Source organism: Rhamphochromis sp. 'chilingali', assembly GCF_963969265.1.
Source record: "Rhamphochromis sp. 'chilingali' genome assembly, chromosome: 4".
NCBI classification, from domain to species: Eukaryota; Metazoa; Chordata; class Actinopteri; order Cichliformes; family Cichlidae; genus Rhamphochromis; species Rhamphochromis sp. 'chilingali'.
Window position 1 is genome coordinate 3,934,406 of NC_137948.1, and position 21,295 is coordinate 3,955,700.

General features: G+C 40.5%; 2 protein-coding genes across 3 annotated transcripts; both read right to left on the minus strand.

Annotated features, from left to right (window-relative positions):
- Nucleotides 1-1,358: 1,358 nt before the first annotated feature.
- On the minus strand, nt 1,359-5,048 carry cwc25 (CWC25 spliceosome associated protein homolog). Of its 2 annotated transcripts, none has more exons than XM_080879880.1 (9): nt 4,888-5,048; nt 4,229-4,401; nt 3,896-4,132; nt 3,735-3,804; nt 3,443-3,603; nt 3,265-3,337; nt 2,361-2,569; nt 1,924-2,091; nt 1,359-1,815 (listed from the first exon to the last, which is right to left on the minus strand). In XM_080879880.1, exons 1-9 carry the CDS (start codon nt 4,903-4,905, stop codon nt 1,704-1,706), a joined length of 1,221 nt encoding a protein of 406 aa, XP_080736006.1. In that variant the 5' UTR covers nt 4,906-5,048; the 3' UTR covers nt 1,359-1,703. The 2 variants fall into 2 exon arrangements, with proteins under 2 accessions (XP_080736006.1, XP_080736007.1); XM_080879881.1 differs by having other exon boundaries at nt 3,455-3,603; nt 4,888-5,047.
- A 2,686-nt stretch (nt 5,049-7,734) lies between these two features.
- On the minus strand, nt 7,735-19,905 carry sp6 (Sp6 transcription factor). Its single transcript, XM_080880937.1, has 2 exons — nt 19,708-19,905; nt 7,735-12,637 (listed from the first exon to the last, which is right to left on the minus strand). The coding sequence occupies exon 2, from the start codon at nt 12,515-12,517 to the stop codon at nt 11,597-11,599; it is 921 nt and encodes a 306-aa protein (XP_080737063.1). The 5' UTR covers nt 12,518-12,637; nt 19,708-19,905; the 3' UTR covers nt 7,735-11,596.
- Nucleotides 19,906-21,295: the final 1,390 nt, after the last annotated feature.

Here is a 21,295-nt window from a genome sequence, read left to right on the forward strand (position 1 = left end):
CTGGCACTGTATATAAGACACAAGGATATGACCACACAGTAATTAAAACATAATGCAGCAGCAAAAGCATGAATGCTGGCAACATCAATGGCCTCTACAAAGATTCCTCACAGAAGTCAAAAGTTGGGTTTTTGATTTGGCTCCTGGGACTTGAATTAGTGGAGGGGAGAACAGGTAAAGCTGTATGTGTTAAACTCTTAGGAGCTTGGAAAGAAAAGCATCTGGACTTCTTTTATTGAAGATGTTTCACCTCTCATCCAAGAAGCTTCTCCAGTTCTAAGAGCGATTGGTAGAGAGCCTCAGATTTTAAGCCCTATGCGAGTGTCCCCAAGAGGGTCATGGACTTCCTATTGATCCTCTACCTAATCATACAAGCCAAGACCCACTGGTGTGGGTCAAAATCAGCCAAGTTTTCAGGTGAACCCATTGTGAAACCTAGCCCGCCCTATCATGTGATTTCCTGAGGTCAAATGGCCCAGGATGTTTGTGGGCATTACGGCTTCCAGGAAGGGATCTCAAAACTGGATTATAGGTGGCAGGCAGTTGGTGCCGTAAGCCACTGCCTCTGTTCAAAGATGGCCATTCACAGTGGACATAGATGGCTTCTTTCACTCCTCTTTCAAACCATCTGTCCTCTCTGTCCAAAATGTGAACATTGGCTTCCTCGAAAGAGTGACCTTTGTCCTTTAGATGCAGATGGACAGCCGAGTCTTGTCCCATTGAGGTGTCTCTTCTATGTTGTGCCATGCATTTATGAAGTGGCCGTTTGGTCTCTCCAACATAGAGGTCTGAGCATTCCTCGATGCTGTACAGCAAACACTATGTTGTTAAGTTTGTCTTTGGGATGAACCCATTTTTGTCTGAGTGTGTGGCTGGGTCTGTGTTAAACAGCAACTTTCAGAAAAGAAAAATGATGCAAGTACTGCTGCTGTGTCTGCTGAGCTTCACGGAGTGCTCTTGATGCTGTTGGTCCACTAATGCAATTGTCACAACCTTTATGGTTTGCAGTGAGATACAGAACTTTGGTTTTGGGCAACTGTTAACATTTTCTTGGTTAGTTTGCATGAATTAGCTGGTCTGTGTGATGTGCTTATACAGCTCATTGACTAAGCTAGTTAACTATTATATAGTTACATAACTGCTTTATTTTGATTTCAAATGAGCTTTACCATGCTAATATATTTATTTTGTCACATTTTATTCTCTTTCCACTCTCTTTATTTGATCTGTTTGATGTTAACTTTCAGGTGCTAAGTAAAGGAATTTCCCCACTTCAGGGTATACAAAGTATATTTTCTCTTAAATAACAGTCTATGATCAGTGACAAGTGGCATTTAAAAAAGAATGAATAGTACAAATCCAGAAATGTAGTTTTTATACCATTTGTTACTCACAGTACCAAACGAATATTACAAAAGCATTTGAGATAAGAGGTCCTATCAATATGTAAAAACAAAAACAGTAAATTGCACAAACTTACTTTAACCTTATAAACAGTTATTTGATTTGAAGAAAGTAGCTAAAACACATGAAGTAACAACAGGCCTTTTGTACTGTACATATGAATACTATGACATCTGCTTTTCAAATTAAAAGCCTGTGTTTGAATTCCTGACAGGCTCGCAGCTCACCTGCCCCAGTCAAAAAATGGTGTGTGGCAGTCTTTTTAGTCAGTTCATTGACTGTAATGTGATTTTTTGTCTTTATCGTTTCATGAAGTTTTCCAGGGAGGCTGGCGTCCTCTGAATGGAGTGGATATTTCTCTTCACTCTGTCCTCTAAGGAGGAGCTCGCGGCACTCTCCAGCTTCATGTTGCTGCAAGATGACAAAGGTCAGTTACTGAAACTTAAAATGCACAAACACACACAAATAACTGATCTGATTATCAGACTTGTGTCCACAAACATCACACTCTGAACTTACTGGATGAAGCCAGCGTGGCGGTCATGCTTGGCGTTTTGTTCCCTCTGCTTCTCCTGCTCGTCCTGCCTCTTATAGCGCTTCACATTATTCTCCCTGTCTTCCTCCCGCTGCTTGGCTTGGTCCATCATCTCACGCCTCTTTCGCTCCATCTCCTCTGCAGAGAGCTTCCTACATCAGACAGAACAACATGGAAAATTAACCAGTTCAGCCTGGGTGGTGATAAAGATGAGATTTTATGTAACATGTTACAATTTAAGCAGCTCATCTGCTCATCTTAACACACGTATCACAGTTACAACATCGATAATATTTACAAGTGCTTGCAAAAAAAAAAAAAAAAAAAAAAAGAGCAGATCAAAGCAGTTATTGCAATATTTAATCAGTTATCATACAAATACGTTCACAAACATACTTTTTGGAGATGTGTACACTCTTACTTGGGCACGTGGTTCCTCTGTCTCTGGTAGCGGTCCTTCTGTGGGCTGGGAGCTCTAGGTTCCTGCTTCTTTTCACTCCGATGTGAGGAGGATGAAGAGTAGGAGCGGCTGTCCTTGTAATTCCTGTGAGGTGATCGGGATCGGCTCCTCTCACGCCGCCCTGAGTGACCGGAGGAGGTCGAGGTCTGTTGATATCTGTCTGTTGGGAGCTGAGGGAAAAGACCAATAATCAGCAACACATTTCAGGAGGGTCTCCCCTTACAGTGGATTGGGCCAGAAACCCCCAAGAAAAAGAAAAGCTGCATGCTGCTTTTAAAAAACAAAACAAAGAAACAACAAAAACCCAACAACACTTGCAAAGAAACTTTAGCTCCCTGGTCACCGGGAGTCCCTTATTTCTTCTTGTTGAAGGCTTTCAACTTCTACTCTCGTGCTGTGTGTGCAGCTTACACAGAGAACTGTGGGTCAGAATGGCAGAATGTGAACACACTCATGCATGCATATTAAAGTTTTCCAGGCATGCTGAAGAAGGTTAATATTTTGTGGATATTTATAAGCATATTTACTAAAAACACTTTAAAGATGAAGCGATTGGTTTTGCCAGTGCACATCTGATTAATCACTTCCACACCAGTTACAACCCACTCATGATGCAGAGAGTTTCCCTTAATTTGGAACTAATGAAGCAAAGCATGACTCTACCCTTTAAACTGATGAGCTTTGCTGTTTAGTTATGGCACCTTTACTTTTCACAAATACAAGCTTGAACTTAAGACACTCCGCAGACTTTCCCTTTAGAGGCTCTAGGACTGTTTCCCACACAGTGGATGTCTCAGAGATCAGATGCTGAAAATGCAGGATAAGTCATGTGCATGTGTGTGATCACAGTAGCTGTGGTACAGACCTGTAGACCATAGCCTGGATGATGATGATGAGAATGAGATTTGGTGTCTGAGGAGTTGTCTCGTGGGTGTGACCTGAAAAACGAATAAAAAATGATATATAAAAAAAGTGGTACTTATGAGCAATTTGCTGGTTTACACAGAAGTCTCATAACATACTGCAATCATTTCTGAAACAACCTCTTTACTAGCCTGTGTTTCTTCTCATCGTCTTCCTCCGAGCTCGAACTTGAACTCCTCTTATGCTTCTTTTCCTTCCTTCTGTCTTTGTCTCCTTTCTTCTCCTTCTTCTCCTTCTTCCTCTTCTTTTTCTTGTCTTTCTTGTCAAGGTTTTGGCGAAGCTATTTAAAAACAACCAAACAAATACAAATATTTACATGATAGAAATCATCAGCCTGTAATAATAATGCTTTTTAGGATGTTATATCTCATTAACCTACACCGATACCAGCTTTTTGGACCTTAACGTTACCATTTCTTTAATTTTCTTCATCTTTACTGGATTAGTCAGGACTTCTCTCTTCTTTGCTTCCTCACGTTTCCTTTACAACACCAACAAAACGCAAACATGATCATCTGCAAATTTAACAATATCTTCAGAACAAATCAAAAGAGAATGGCACGTTCACTCACCTGATTTCAAACAGGGGGTCTTCCCTGATCTTGGCAGCCAAATCGAGGCTGGAGGCAGGGGTGGCGGGGTTAAATATGGACCCAGGCAGGAGGCCTGTCTCAGCTGAGGGACCGCTCTCTGGCTCCTCATACTGGTCAGTGATCTGCTTGTCAATGGGGCGCCCAAGCAGGTACTCATCCCTGGACACCTGACCGGCAGGGCCCTGGTACATCCAGTCCAACCGATCATCTTTTTTTCTGTCACCATCCAATAAAAGTACAGCATATCTCAGACACAACGTTCCTCTTTGAACCATTAACTTATCGTTCCTCATAACACAGGAGATAACTCACTTTAAGACGCCGGTTTCCTCCGCATATTTTGTCATTTCCTCTCGGGCTCGTTCCTCCTTCAGCTGCTTCTGGAGCTCCTCGATCTTTTTACGTTCAGCCTCATGTTTCTGCTCAGCTTTCCAGACACGCTCAATGTTTTTCATAGTCTGGGGGTGCCAGCTCTTTTTCAAGTTCTGGTAGAAAACACGTCAAAACCATCAACGGCTACATCATTGGAAACCACCAGGAGCTCCCTTTTAGTAGACAATAACTAGCCGAAGCCTTTAATATCTATAGTTCTTAATTTTAATTATTTTATTCTACCGCAATGATCCAAATGTTATTTGACAACAAAATCTATAATATTTCATATCTATAAGTACATTCTACACAGAAAAATAAGTAAAATATTTATTAAAGGTTTCTGATCTAAAAATGTACTCATATTTATAATCCTCAACTAGTTCAGAATAAGAAGACCGAAATTAAAGGAATTATAGCCGAACTTAACTATGCTTCCTACAGAATTCCAAAAGGTTTTAATTCAAGCCCTAAATGTCTGTGTATGACATGTAAGCAAACATCTATAAATTAACCATTAATTTCAATGGAGTTTGGTATTAGCGTTGTTTCTTCCCCGGCGCATGCGCCCGTAGTAAAAGATTAAGACTCAGACTTACCAGATCGCCGCCTCCCATCTTGAAAAACGTTTCTTTTCAGTCCCAAAGAGAAATGGAAATGGCCAAAACTGACCGTTAGCGACTGAAGGTGAAACCACCAAAGTTTTTCACCAGCTGGAAAATGGAGCTGCCGACGCTTGAGTGTGACGCGTTTTGTGTATATCCTGTTTTTAATATTTCGTCTTCCGGTTTTAGCTCATGGTGCTTTCATTGGTCCTTTAAAAAACTCAGTTAAATAAGGTGCTTTCGGTGGCAAGCATAGACTACATGTGTAAAATCTTTATTAAAATTATATATGTGTGTATTATTATATTACACATATAGGTTTCTATATTAAAGGCACTATTATACATAGTTATTTTTAAAAGAAAATGAAACCGATATACAGTCTACTGCTGAAACTGACTTAAAATTACAACAATATATTTTGTCCAGCTAAGAAGCCTTTAATGAAGCCATTAAAATCCTGCCATGAGTTCTGCCTGTTTAAATATTTATCTAAGAGCCGTATGTTGTCCCTGAACGCAACACCCTCAGGGGGTTAATTTGGGTCATTTAGACTTTCATTCTTAGATGCGTCTTACCAAGATTTACGGTGTAAAATATGACTAAAACTTCAAAGTAATAAAATCTCCCATCAAAGGTGAGTCATAAGTAATTTTTTTTATATTTTCCAGAAAAACTATTTTTTACCAGTCAAACTGACAGTTCTGAAAGTAACCATTTCCACACAATTAATTATTAAAATATTTTGTTTTTAATCCTTTAGTAGGAAATTTTTTATTTTTAAATCAATGTTTGCCTTACAGTTTATTATTTTAGTTTGATTTAAAGAATGTCTGTATTTTATTACAGACCTTCTGTCAGGTTGTGTGGCCAAACAACTGTTTGTTTGTTTCAAAGCTTAATATTATTTGCATATTGGCCATTTTATTAGTTACACCTTTCTAATATCACTGGACTCCCTTTTTTGCTTTCTCAAATCTTTGTGGTGTAGAATCAACAAGGTGCTTAAAACATTCCTTGGGGATTTTGGTCCATGTTGACATGATAGCATCCCAAGCTGCAGATTTGTCAGCTGCACATGATGAGAATCTCCTGTTCTACCACATCCCAAAGGTGCTCTATAGGACTGAGATCTGATGACTGTGGAGGTCATTTGATTACAGTAAACTCAATGTCATGTTCAAATATTTTGTGTCAAGGTGTGATGTACCCCACGAAGCAGTCGCCAGAAAATGGGTACACTGTGGATGGACAAACCATCTATGTCAGGGTGGAACAGAATGAATGATCAAATATATTTTCAGATACAATCCCCTTCATGAGTAAAGTCATCTGGAGAAGAAATCAAATAAATAATTGTTGTGAAAAACCTATCTTTAAAAATGGTCCATTGTGAAAAAGAAATTAAGACTCGTAAGCAAGATGATTGCACATCGTTCTCACTTTCCTTCCTCCAAATTAGAGGCGGGGTTTAGAAGGTGGCAAGAAAGGGACTTCTAATGTTGGGTCAGCTATTTGAGGCAGACGAGCTGATGTCTTCTGAACAGCTTCAGCTCAAACATGCAGCACATGATTTTTCAGAGGTATTTATAGCTGAGAGCCTATATGTACAGAAACACAAAGAACGGGACAAGCTATGTGCCACACCACCAAGTATGGAGCAATTCTTTATGTTAACAATCAAATGAGCTATTAGATCAATACGTTGGGCACCAGATGGATTAAAAAGCAACAATTGGATATTCCTACTGAAAGTTGTTTTATTCATTGCTAAGAAGATGATCACAGTAACCTGGCTGAGGCCACAGTCCTCAATGGTGGGTCAATAGAAGGAGAGGGTGAAGGAGGTTTACAAATTTACTTTCATTACAATGAACCTCGGTACTTCCTCTTTAATTCCTCTGATTTTTACTCCCACCACCACCTTTCTTATCCCTAATTGATAGATATATGATCCATACTGTTAGATCTCAGAGTGTTTTTATGACCCCTGGCGGATGTTATTATTTATGTTTGGTTAGTCCTTATTTCTCTCATTTCATGTAGTTATGGAGCAAATATGGAGCATAAGAATGCCAGAAATTGTGGGCTGATTTTCAGAAAGAAAGAAAGAAAGATGTAATTGCACCGACACTAGAAGTTAAAAAACTAAAAGGATAAACATGGTGAGGAACAATACTCAGGTAGGCTGTGGCATTTAAACAATGCTCAGTCGGTACTAGGGGTCGAAGATGTGCCAATAAAATATCCCCCACAACACCCCCAGAAGCCCAAACCATTGACACAAAGCAGGTGGATTCATGCTTCATGATGTTTACACCAAATAATGACTCTACTACCTGAGACTCATAACACCAGGTAAAGTTTTTCCGATCTGTTATGGTCCAACTTTGCAGAGGCTGTGAGTTGTGGTCTCAGTTTCCTTATCTTAGTTGACAAAAGTGGCACTCAGTGTGGTCTTCTGCTACTGGGTTCAACATGTATGCTCAGGGATACTTCCCGGCATACCTTGGTTGCAAAGCTTGAATTAATACTGCCTTCCTATCGGCTCGAAGCAATCTGGCCATTCCTCTCTGACCTCTGGAATAAACAAGGAATTTTCACCCGGACAACTGCGCTCACTGGATATTTTCTCTATTCTTTATGAACCCAGAGATGGTTGTGTGTGAAATCCCAGCGGATCAGCAGTTTGTGAAATACTCAGATAAGTCCGTCTGGCACCAACAACCATACCACAATCAAAGTCATTTAAATCCCCTTTCTTCCCCATTCTGATGCTCGGTTTGAACCTCAGTAGGTTGTCGTCACAATGTCTACATGTCTAAATGCACTGAGTTGTTATTGTGTGAATGGCTGATTAGATATTTGCATTAACAAGCAGTGGAACAAGTGAGAGCATTATTATTATTATTATTTGTCTCTTATTAATTGAGTGCAAATTAAAACAAAAAGAAATTCAGAAATTCTGCCTCCTATAAATAAAAGTTAAACATGAACACAGAATATATACATATATCTTTATTTAATAAAGGGCAATAATAGATTAAATACGTTATTACACCAAGATATTTAACTTATTAAAAGTTTTTGAACTTATTTTATTACAGTCTCCACAACTACTACATTTACTACAGTAACCAATTCAAAATGTTGTCCATAAAAGGAAAGAACTCAGAAATTATTACTATTATTATTATTAATAATAATAATAGTCAATACACAATAATTGACTAATGTTTAAGCATTGTCTTTCATTTGTTATTTTCTATACATTAATACAGCAACTGTGAGCCTCCAGTAATTCAAGCTCTCTAATATATAAAAATCTGCCTAACGTCTATGACGGTTTACATACATCCTAAAAGTGTTTTACACTGTAAAGCTGCTCGCACTGCTTGCTACACAACTACCAATCATACAATATCGATTATGAAAACTACCCAAAACAAGTAACCAAAGCTCTTCCTGCTGCTGGTCTGCCGGCGCAGCCTTTTTCTCCATGTCAACGCTGCAGAAAAAAGGAGTCGAACGGTGCTCGTGTTTCAACAACGTGTTCTGGTAAATGATGTGTCTCTGAAAATGAAAACAAAACTGCAGCAGCTCTTATTGAAATGGAAATGGGGGCAGGAAACATTTGGAAGAACTATATGAAGCCACTCAATGAGGAAATCCAGCAGTGTACCCCTCTGTCAGATGATGTATGTGATGACAGCGTGAACATTTTGAGCCATTTTGACATTTTCTTTTACATATTTATGACATTTATGACCGTCATGTTCCACCTCTTTTATGTACTGCCTGTTCACAGCAGGGAGATTCAAGTATGAGGACACCTTCTGTGTTAAAGGTGCAAAAGTGAACCGGAGGGCTTTCACGTTCAAGCCGGCAGACAGTAATCATGAATCAGTGTGAACCTGGGTCCACACGATCCACTATTTCCACCCTTCCTGTGCAACATATTCTAGTGTAGGCCGTTTGTGTTTTGAGAGATGCTGCACTGCATTGGTTGCTCCTCATTTGCAATAAGCTGAGGTCTAGAACACTTTTTTCTTTAATATAAAACAAAGGCACACAAGTTCTCAAATAAGCAACCTTGTCGGTCCAGTTTGGAACAGAAAGCCCATGAGAGGTGTGTCATTGTGTGTTTGTAGCACCTTTATTGAGAAGGTGAGCAGTTATCAACCATCTACCGTAACACTGCCTAACAGCACACTCATCAAGTGTCAAATGCTGGAATGTGGCGCCAGCCCTTCCGAAAACTCGCTGGGACACATAAGACGTCATGGCCCTCTGATTAAGCCGGTCTGTGTTTAACCACACTGACCCGCTGTGGTTCAGTGTGAACAAGCAAAGGCGTCATAACGACGGGGGTGTCACCTGACAGCCTCAAGGTGGAATATCTGTGTGAAAAACAATAGGGGGAGCCTCCAGAGCTGAAACACAAAGCCAACATGGAAAAGGCAAAAATGCAGTACCTCTAATGTCCACCTGAGGGACTCCAAAAGTGTTTTTTTCTCTCTTTTCATAAAAAAAATGTGTTTATAGAACTCATCTACTTGTTTAATTAAGTTAATGGTGCAGCTGTGTTGACTGACACGTGAGCTTTACAGTTTGCTGATAACTTAGCACTCCGCCCTTTTATCCATACACGGTTACTTCTAGCTAAAAAACAAACAAACAAAAAAACGAAAACAAAACAAAAAACAACATGGTGCTAATTTCACCTTAAAAATGAGTGCAAAACCATTACTTTATCACGGTGGCAATGTCCATCTTTATGCTTTTAAAAAAATGTTTGTTTTTTTGTTTTTTTTAAAGATTTTCTTTTGTGTTATTTTAATTTTGGCCACTTGGGGGTAGCAGGAAAACCAGTAAATGCTGGTGTATTTTAAAGCTGTATTTGATTTTTAGAATTATACCCTATATTTGTAAAAGTATTGAGCTGCACATCTTAACCTTTTTCAGTTGCATTGGCACAGCTGTGTAACATCAAGCACCACGACAGGCAGGCTGCTTTTACAGACACTGAAAAAAACTCTGAACGCTCCAGTGAGTCCGTAACTCCAAACATCCTTTGGCATTAACGTCAGCACAAAAACTGTACATCGGGAGCTTCGTGGCACGAGTTTACTCCTGCAGATGCAATGTGTAGGTGGCCCAGTACTTTTATCCATATAGTGTATTTTTTGTCCCTTGAATATTGTGAGTTTAATATTGACTCCCTTTTATTAAAATAAAATAAAATAAAGTTTTGTAGTTTTATGTTTTGCAGCGAGTTGCTCACTCTCTCTGTTTAGAGGCAGCAGTGAGCTGGAAGCACGATTCATGGGTGAAGCTGAAACAACAGTAAAGGTGAGAGCAGATAAATCAAAACAATGACCTAAAAGATGCTAAAACATAGAGTACAGATGAGATGAATGAGTGGTGACTCATCAAGTGAGCTCTTTCACATTACACATTTGAGCCATTGTTACAAAAGCTGCAGTTAAATGCAGCTTTAAACGGCGGGACTGCATCGGGCTCCGGATTAACCTCTTAGCAGTCGTCGTCAGTGACCCATTTAATGTTGGGGCCACGGTTTGGTTGTGTTTTAGCCACAACTCATAAAAAAGTAAGAACATCAGCTCTATCCGTAACCTTAAATGGCAGATGTAGCAGAAGGAGTATTTCTCTGTGCAAGCCTGTCGTGTTGACAGGGCTGATCTGTGGAGTTGTGTTTGTCTTGCTGCCAGATGTGACTTCTCTCTCTCTTGTCTCGACAGAAACCGGGCTTCATTTCACCAGCCGGCATTTCCCGTCCGCCTGCCATTCAGCCTCCGTCCTTGTGAGTTTTTCACATCACTGTAGTAGTTTTTTTCTTTGTTGCGCTCCCAGTGGAACACCTCTTCACATTCTCCTACTGTGTGTTAATAAGTGCCACTATGGCAGTGACATAAACACAGTATTTTCGGTAAACACTAGCCATTGTAGTGCATAATTTTCTATATTATATTATATTATATTATATTATATTATATTATATTATATTATATTATATTATATTATATTATATTATCACCAGCCTTATTTTGGCCATAGTACAACATTAAAGTTGTATTTCCTTTGAATTACAGACCATTTTAATTATTGTCACACTCTTTGGTCTTCTGCACTTTCACCCATTCAAATGGCTGCTAACCTACATCTTCTTCCAGTACAGTAGGCTACACACACATGTGGTAACAGTCTGAACATAAGGAAAATATCAATATTACTGTCTGCTTTCCTTGAAACTGTTAAACTTAATGCTCTTTTCTTCCAGTTACACATTTGATCTGATTGTAAACAAGTTACCCAACCACCTTCTCATGAACTCAGGTCAGTCTCTTGGGCTACTGGTGGCTGTAGCGCTAGCAGCAATCGAAGTCCAGCAACAAGCTGCAGCTTCAGCTCCGTCGCCTCCTTCGCCACCTTTCACCTTTAGTAGTCACAGACGAAAGGTTTACACACAAGATCAATAGGATTCCTGCTTTTCAGCGTGCCGTGGCATCACGGTTTATCACATTTGTGTGATAAATTCACAGGATCACACATACATATTTTTTGTTCCATCCAGTGTTCATCAGTGAAAGAGTGTTCATACCTTCCTTCTACTCTCTAATCTATCGTGAAACTATGACACCTCTGTGAGGTGATGGCAACCCTTTAACTGAACGCGGCGCAGCTAGCCTGACTGCCCCGTCACGCTGGAGACGGAGGCGTCTGTCTCACACTTCAGCTTCAGTGGAGGATCTGTGCTGTCAGACACGTTTGCGGACGACTGGGGAGGTGTCGATGCATCAAAGCTCTTATCCCCCCTCCCATCTCCGTTTAGCCTGTCCTCCCCTTGTCCTGGCGGGGACTCATGGGTGCGCATGTGCTTGGCCAGGTGGTCGTTGCGCATGAACACTCTGGGACATAATGCGCAGCTGAACTTCTTGGCTCCAGTGTGCGTCTGTAGGTGTCGCTGCAGTTCATCAGAGCGCGTGAACCTCTTGCCACAGAACAGCCAGTTGCAGACGAACGGCCGGTCTCCGCTGTGCCAGCGCAGGTGAGCCTTCAGATGGGAGGTCTTGGCGTAGGCTTTGCCACAGCCGGGGATGTGGCAATTGTGCATATGCTTCCTCCTGCTGTCGTCAGTGCTCTGGCCCATCTGCTCAGCGTGGACGCAATTAGGGCAGCGGCACACAGCCTGGCTGCCGCCTCTGGAAGAAGAGCGGCGCTGGGGCTTGGGGCGAGCTGACACAGACGTCTCCTGAGGTTCCTCCATTGAGAAGGTTTCTTGCTGCAGCATTTCAGGGGCCAGTGGCTCCATCTTGAAGCCGTCCTGGGGGAAGAGATGGGATGGTTGCGAGGGTGGAGCGTGCTGAGCCGGGGGTAGGGTGCACAGCTGTGGGTCAGAACCATAGGGCCCCAGAGAAGGCTGCAAACCCATGGAGCCGCCTGGATTCACTGAAGGCAGGCCCACACCTTGACCCGTCTGTAGGTCTATCCAACTGCCTGCTTGGACGTCTCTGTGAAGGTCCCACCAGGAAGCGATGTTCATGTCGTCTGAGCTGCCACTAGGTGGTGCTGTCCGTAACCAGGGCTCGTATGGGTGGGCCATGTGAGCAGCTCGTGCAGGTGCAAATCTGTGGATGAGGTCACCTGCTCAAAGTGTTGTTCAGTGTCTTTTGGGTTACGCTGAGATGATTACCACATGACAGGATGGTGACGCATTAAAAACCTGCAGAAAGAAAGAGAAGACTGTTATGGAAGTACTAACGAGACCAAGTTTATTTTTCAGGAGACACAAACAAGAAGTCTAAAATATGGAGACATTTATTATTGAAATGCTTGACAGGAATGAGCATTTCTCATTCCTATCAAGCATTTCTATACTAAATATCTTTATGAGTTTTCTTTTAGCCTTCTAAAGAAAATTGAAAGCACTATTAAAAGCAGCCTGGCTGCTTTTGACGCCCTTCAGAGAGGAAAAAAACAACCTGTGTCAAACAGATAGAAAACACGTCATTGTGATGCAGCAGGCTCCACCGAGTCTGACCTTTTCAGGCCGTTCCCAAAAGAGTGAGACCTGACTAAACATAGGGTTTGACTCCAAAAAAGCTGGGAGAGGATTCAACTTCTGCTGTTTTAACGTTCTAACAATAACAAAAAGGTCAAACGTAAAACTTGTTGAGCAACGAGGATACAATTGTTCTTCCTTCACACAATTCTAATCAATCTGTCCAAAAATTCCTGGATCTGGATTTGAAAAAAGACTCCATATGTTAATCACTTTCAAATCAGGTCAAAAGCCCCACCTCTGTTAAAAAATAAACCAATCCAAAAACCTTTTCTGCTCGGACAGGAAGCACAAAATTAAGATTTATTTTAAGTCTATTTCTAAAAAAGTTTGAGACATGAAGTCTGTAAAACTGTGTCTTAAGGATGACGTTAGGATAACGTAAAAGCAGACAGGTCCAGAGCTAAATTACCAGGACACGCTCAGACCTTTACCTGGATGCCCAACCAGGAAAAATGTAATGAAACGTAATGGTTGACTGGTTGACCAGATGGTGGTGGGAACCCAGCAGAACAAAGAGGGTAATGAGAAATTAAAACTTCATCAATAAACTCAGGCGCTTGAAAAAGTAAAGCCTTGTAAGTCATGAGCAGAATTTTAAAATGGACTGAAAATTAAATTAGCAACCAGTGCAAGGAGGCCAAAACCGGGTAATGTAAGAAGAGCGTGTGGTTTTTATCAGAAGTCAGGCTGCAGAGTTTTGCAGTCTAAAGCTGAGCTAAACTTAACAGCTCAACAGCTCGCTAAGGAGGAAATAAAAGCAAGAGTAACTTCTTCTGTAACATTTCTTTGACCTTCAGAATATTCCCGAGTTGTTGGAAACCATTTTTCTGTTTGTCATATTGTGTGTATGTGTGTTTCTGAACCTCTGAAGAGCTGACGTTCAGGCCTAAATCCGCCTGTCTACAACATTTAAATAACCAACCCTAAGCACACCCCCTTCGTCGCCATGGATACTGCAGTTCTCACGCTGCATGGCCGTGGAGACGGAGGAGAGGGGGGAGCCGGACGTGTCCAGGCAGAGGCCTGCTACGTGCATCCGCTGCCAGGTACTTCCCATGGAGGACGGTCAAAGACAAGTACAAAGAAAACAACATCATCGGCCTGCACTGAGGCAGCGCTGGGGGGAGGATAATGATGGTTAGATGGGGGGAGGGACGAGAGCGGAGGGGGGTGTTGACAGGAGAGCAGTTTGGTAAAGGAAGAAGTTCCAGGGAGGTATGGCTGCAGGCCAAGGTCTATTTGTACGTCTCTGAGGTTTTGGAGATGAAACCTGGCAGACAGGAGAACCAGTTTTTTTTATGAATCACACATGATTTACAACAACAGCTCTCCAGGCGAGACCCGTGAAGCGCCCTGCCCCTTACACACCGGAGGCAGAAAGCATCAACAGTTACAGACTGACGACATTCACGAGCCTGAGAATGGGAGTCGACGACAAAATGAGAACAATTACTTTACGTCCATAATCACAGGCACACGCGCTGAAATAGCATCCTGCGCCCAACACGCTCCAGGAATGCAAACCGCAGCAGCGTCAGTGGGATGGGCTCAGATTTCCAGGTGACACAAAGCTTGTTAAAGGTGGACAAGTCTGTGGAAGCTTTGACAAGAAGCTACCAGCCTGTGAGGTTTGTCCTTGGCCCAAGATGATCTTGTTGACTTCCACTAACCCCCACCCACCTCAACTCAACCATGAACATCTGTAATTATCTTTACAGCAGGAAACAATAAAGTAGTCTGAAGCTGTAGAGGCTGGTATGGCAGTCTGGAGATCATTTGGTGATATCTGACAGGTTGTGTGAAAACACGAGCTTCATGGACATCCAGTCTGATGCGCAGATCAATTAGCAGCAGGTCGAACTGGCATCAGATGTAGCAAGTAGGTGAAGCTGGGCTTGCCGACAGTGAAGTATCCCCTGAGTTACTCCTCCACATACATTATTCTGTGACTGTGATTTTCTTATTTTGTGATTTTTTTAGCCTTTAAAACAGAGGTGGGGGAACTCCAGGCCTCAAGGGCCAGTGTCCCACAGGTTTTAGACGTGTCCTCGATCCAACACAGCTGATATGATTTAAATGGCTAAATTACCTCCTCAACATGTCTTGGATTTCTCCAGAGGTTTGGTAATGAACTAATCATTAATCATTCAGGTGAGTTGACCCAGGGTGATATCTAAAACCTGCAGGACACCGGCACTTGAGGCCTGGAGTTCCCTACCCCTGCTTTAAAAAGACGTCACTTTACATCTAAATTTGGTTTAAAAGTCATCTTTTCTGGCTCTTACGAAGATCTGAATTTGACCTAATTTCAACCACCGAGGATGCTTCAGTGGTTAGAAGTTGAGTCGTACATCATAGTAGATATTTCAGTCACACTTACATGGTATTTTTTAGATGTTACCAAATATTTGTATTCATTATATTTTATGTGAAATCTTTTATATTATTTACTTTTATTTTATTTACTCAGCATTATAGTGGATTTTTTCTGTAGGTACGTCATAACTGCAAACTCTACTGAAACACTAAGCTATAACTTATTTCATAGCCGTAGCTGTAACCTGATGTAGATGTAACTACACTTGCACTGACACAGCTGTGAATGCTGGTAACAGGCTGCATCGTACGCTTCAAATAGTCCAGAGTAAAGTCTAAATTATTAAGCGTTTAGACACCTGCAAATGAATTTTTTCGACAGGTGGGTTAGGTAGCTGTTCCAGAGTGCAGGTAAAGGTAAAGTGTGATTGAGTCCTTACTTTTCTTTTCTCTTTTCTTTATTTTTATGTATGATTTCTTATTTCTGCACTTTTTAACTCTACTAAAGACTCCGTGTGATTGGTTCAGATTGTGTGTTAGCAGGATTACAAGTTAGTATGACAATTTTCAGCCTGAGTTCAGAGGAATTTGTTTTTGGAGTTGATCTGGATACAAAACCCTATCCAGAACATTTTTTTTAAAGATTCTTTATCATTGCTAAAATTCATTTTATAAATAAACATCCACAAATATATATCAAAAGTGATAAAGAGACATTTTTTCAATGAGCAAAAAAGACCGTTTTAGACCTTTTCCTTTGCTTGTCTTTTCTGCACGTTTTTTGCGTGTGTGGTGCATCCTGAACGTTGGAGCACTACAGTCAAACCATGCATACTACATTTCCTTCTCAAAAGCTCACCCAAAGCCACTCAGAGATGTTTTCTTGTCTCAATGAAATCGTAAAGCAATTAGTTTGGAATTCCCACATGAAACGTCTGTCTTAAAAGGTCCAGCTGATTTAGTTCCTGTCAGCCTGGAGCCAGAGCTACATACTGCTCTGTAATTTTTTGAGAATGTGACATGGCGGCACAGCGGCACAGTCCCTCCACGAAACTGCTCTTACTGACATAAACAAATCAAGCTCTTTGCTAAAGTGCTGGAAGCACTGCAGGCTCCTAAGAGGAACAGCTGGCATGGGGAGGGAGTGAGAGGAGGCCCCCGGGGGAGGATGGTTCAGAGCAATGACAGAGTTCTGGTCATAAAACCTGTCTGACCAAGACTCAGCAGAGCCGCAATTTACGAGCCTGCCACTGAGAAACAAGAGGCAGATTGAAGCAGTGACGAGAAAGACAGAACTCGCTACTGTTAGTCCATCAGCTGGTGATTTTCAAAATTAAATGAGTAAAGCGTGAAAGCCCTTCTCTAATTGTTTCTACTCAGAAAATGTAACTGAGAATCAACAAATCTTGGACGTTTTCATCAGGCCTGGTTTAACTATAAGTCTGTTGTCACATTTAAGAATAAAGTTGTAAAAACAGTAATGTTAGTACTCCAAAAAGACTAGTTTGGGAATGGAGGTCTGAGTGGAGGTCATGTCATGTGTTTCAAACAGTTATAGCGGATATGTGAGAAAAGGATTGCCATGCTTACAAAAGGCATTAAAGCAAACATTAAAAAGTCCTGTAATGATCACAGTCTGACTCCAGACATGTAAAAGATGTGGTGGGCCTTGCAAACTGTCTTCTTCCATAGATTACAGGTCCCCTAGACTGACGGACTATCTTGTTGTTTACACTGTTAGACCAAAAATCTGGAAATTTAAAGTCCATCATCTCATCTCCCACACGGGGATAAAACAGGTAAAATAGCCATTCTGTTTCCACTGTGGGTCAAATAGCATTTAGCCCACAGAAGATGTTAAAACGAACAATTAAAAGTCCAAAGTCTGACTCCAGACCTGTGGAAGATCTGCTGTCCCTTTTAATCTGTTGTCCCATATTATCCGAGATATAGAACAAACAGTTACATCGTCTATACTCCAAAAAGACCAGTTTCAGTGCGAGGGCTTTTAGAGCAGTCTGTTTGAACCTGCATGAGGTGCATTATAAATGGAGAGGAGCTCAGATTTGTGGCAGGAGTCACATCTGTTTTCAGAAGACGGAATAAAATATATGATTCAAACACGTGTCTATCAAAATTAAACGTTTCTAAACTTTGTGCTGTTCAGCTGCAGAACAAAAGTTAAAAACTCTTTTAGGGACAAAAGTTTGACTTCTCCAGTACCCGATGGCATTTACACATCCAGTTTAACAACCATCCGTCTGCTTTCCCATCTCATCAGAGACGTAGAACCACACAGTTAAAACGGTAACGCTGACACTCACAAGGAGTTTGGTTTAACCTGCAAGAAGTGCATGACATGCAGAGTGGAGTGCATGTTTATGGCAGAGAATATATAAATGGCAAACTTCAAAATAAAACATTCTGAACTCTGTAGAGTGACCAGATGTGAGAAAAACATTTGCCATTAGTAGAAAACAATGTTGAAACAAACATTAAAATCTCGTGTAGTGGCCTGAGCAGTGGTCCAGTTTAACTGCAGTCCAGATGTACAACAACATCCTGGCACTCCAGAAAGACAAGCTCAGTGTCAAATGACATTTAGAAGAAGTTTGTTTTAACCTGTTTAAATACATCGTGGGTGGAGAGGAGACCACCTTTGTGCAGGAGTCACGGCTGTTGTCAGAAGGGTGAATAAAAAATGAGCTTCAAACACATTTCTCTCAACACCAGATGTTTTGAACTTTGCAGAGTGGCCGTACGTGAGTGAATGTTCCCCATCAGTACAAATAGATGTGAAAACAATGATGCAGCGACCGTAGTCCGAGACGATTTGCACACCTGGGCGAAGGATCAAGTTGTGCGGTGAGCAAAGCTTGAGATGTGGGGGCTGCTAATCTCTCCCTCTGCACTTTAACTGTGTTATTAATCACAGAGATGCTTTAGATATGAGTGACAGCTTTACATGTGAGACACTGATTCATACTCAGTTGTGTAAAATTAATTTCCTGCAACACTTTTTTTGTTGTTGGTACTTTCAATCAAAAATCTGTTTCACAGTGACTCCACCGAGGTTTTAGAATTGGTCGCTCTACTAGAAGCGACAAGGTACTTTATTTTTGGTGATTTTGACAAACTTTATAAAGTGTTTTGTTTCTCAGATCTTCTCAGTCACAAGTTGTCCTTCAGCACAAACTTCTCTTTATACACTTTAAATAATTAGACAAAGAAATTTTAAATCATTTAAAAAGATCAGACCTGTTCTGCTTCTTAGTTAGTGTCCAGCAAAATGTAGTCATATACGGTGCAATTACTAATATATTATTCAAGATCACCCCCCCCCCCTCCCTTTTTTAGGACTTTTAAAAAATGTGTATGATATAAAAGTTTTTACTTTTAACAACAAAAAGTAAAATATGATGCTTTGTTTTACATTAAAATAGTCATAAGTCTATCAAACACTTTAAATTAGCAGCACTTTCATCATTTGCAACAATAAACTGCCAATTACATTCTTCATGACATCAATATCTATGTCAAATAAATCAAATCAACACTTCTGAGTAACACTCTACCTACAGTGTGGTTCAGCTGCTTTAATCAAACAAAGATCTTAATCTGAAGCTCTGATTTCTCAGCACTGTTGGCATTTTCAGAGTAAAACTAATTTAATTTAAAAAAAAAAACTCTAATCAAGCTTCACGTGGAAAGATATCTTTCATTTTTTAAAAACTTTTTTTATAACTTAATTTCCACTCTTTTATACTTTTTTAAAATATATATATATATTTTAAAAATCCCCCAGTTTGGATTGCAGGAAATTAGGGATTTACAGTATCATCATTTATTTAGTTAGGCAATAATTTTCTAATAGGAAAAACAGACTCATGGCACAGAGATTAGACTAAAGTCTGATTTGATTTCCCTCTAATTTATTAAGTGAAACCTTGGTCTTAAATTTAAGGTCAAATACTTTATGCTTTTATTTCATCATCACATTAGTTATTTAATATACAAGACTGGGTCAACTTGTTGTTTTTTTCTTCCTGCAGAAATATTCTGATCTAATTACGGCTGTAAAACAACAATTTAACAATCTCGAATTTCTATTTTCTAACACTGGTGTTTATTGTCCAAAATCTAAATACATAACCTAAAATTAAGTGCCAGTCGCTGGTTAGCCTCTATAACGTGAATTTATCCAGTAAGTAACCTGCGTACGTTACCTAACATGTTGTATTTTGAGACTTTCAATTTATAAATAAAACCCTCCAGTTAACTTGAAGCCTGGAAGACTTTCCATCAGCCTGATGAAGACTTAAAACACTTCATTGTGATTTTTGTATATAACAGACATACGGTACCACACAGGAGGTCGCAGCAGATGTCAGAAAGTTAAAATACAGCCTTACCTGTCTGCCCTACAGAGGTGCTGCCGCTGTGCGTTTCTTCTGGAAGTAAACTCTGTCTCGGCTCTGCTCCGCTGCTCTTGCCCTTGTTGGAAAAATGCGCGCAGAAAAGTAAAATCCTCATCATATTTCATCTGCTTTTCTCCATCGCAGACGGTCCAGGTGAGGCGAAAGGCTGTCAGAGTTTTGGCGCACAGGTAAGCAGCATTCTCAGTTGTGACACAGTCTATGATAGGCTGCGCGTCTTGAGCCCCTCCAGGCTCCGCCCCCTCCTGCCGGTGCTCCGTCTCTGCCCCCCCACACCCCCCCACACCCCTCCCTTTGAAGATGTGCTCTCGGCGGCTGGAGGTGAGGAAACGACTCGCTTTAGGAAAACAGGGGATCAGTGGAACAGCCTGTCAGAGCTGCAGTGGTGGGATACAAGTCAATTTACTCATCAGCGTATTAATACATCCTCCAAAACAGTTAAGAGGAAATACTGCAGTTTTTATTCTCTGATTACTTCAGTGGGATTATGCAGCTACAGATCAGTCAGACCACCAAGAGACAGACACATAGAAACATAAACTGGCCCCTGATGAATCAGCTATACACGATAATGTATTACCAATGATGCTCTGATGATATATACTACTATATATATAATATATACTGCTTTTGTGCTCTTTTTTGCATTGACCTTAATGGAGTTTGCAGAAATGTTATGCTTGTGATCAGCTGTTTTCACTTTGTGTTGCTACCCCAGTGTTTAATGTTAAAAGACAAAACTATATTCTTACATTTCGACTTCTTACTCACCTACAGATTTGTTTCTCTAACAGCTGCATTTCCATAATATGAACAATGCAAAAGTATCTGCCACCAAAAATAATATCTTTAAAAAAACAGTAAAGACTGTGAAACAATCTCCACACTGAAAACATTTACTCTTTAAGAACAGTTTTTAATTTGTTTAGGTTTGTTTCATTAGTATGCACGTATAGAAAAACAGAACTAACTAAATAAATCGATTCTTAGTTAATGCTACATATACTCAGTTGTTAAGCCTTGAAAAAATAATTGTAGTGATCTAATTTATTTAGATACAAAAAACGATGCTTGTAAATAAAGTAGATTTATGTATGTCTGCATCTGTACTAAAATGTTATGTGCATTTCCTTCTTAACATTGATGTGTTGTAAGAAATTACACAGAGAAACATATAGAAATGTATATATGGACTAATAAGCTTAGCTCCAGGTCCACTTTATATCTTCTACCAGGTCTTTCATTGCCCTCCTGCAGAAGCTTTGTTCTTCTTTGATAATAATCTGCAAAAGCATTCAAAATTTGCTGACAGTTTGTTACTTGACACAAATATCAAACACATGTACCACAGTTTATCTTAATTGCTTTGATGTCTGAAGTCACAATCTGTTTAAAACAGAACTGGGTTTACTGTCGGACTGCAGCCTTTCAGTCAGACAGATGAGCTCACGAATCCTGTGACTGCAGATACTCGTGACACGTAGGGCAATCACACACAGACTTTTTCTCCTGCATCCAAAATATTTTGAGTCTTTGCTTTTGATTTTCTCTCCAAGGACAATCA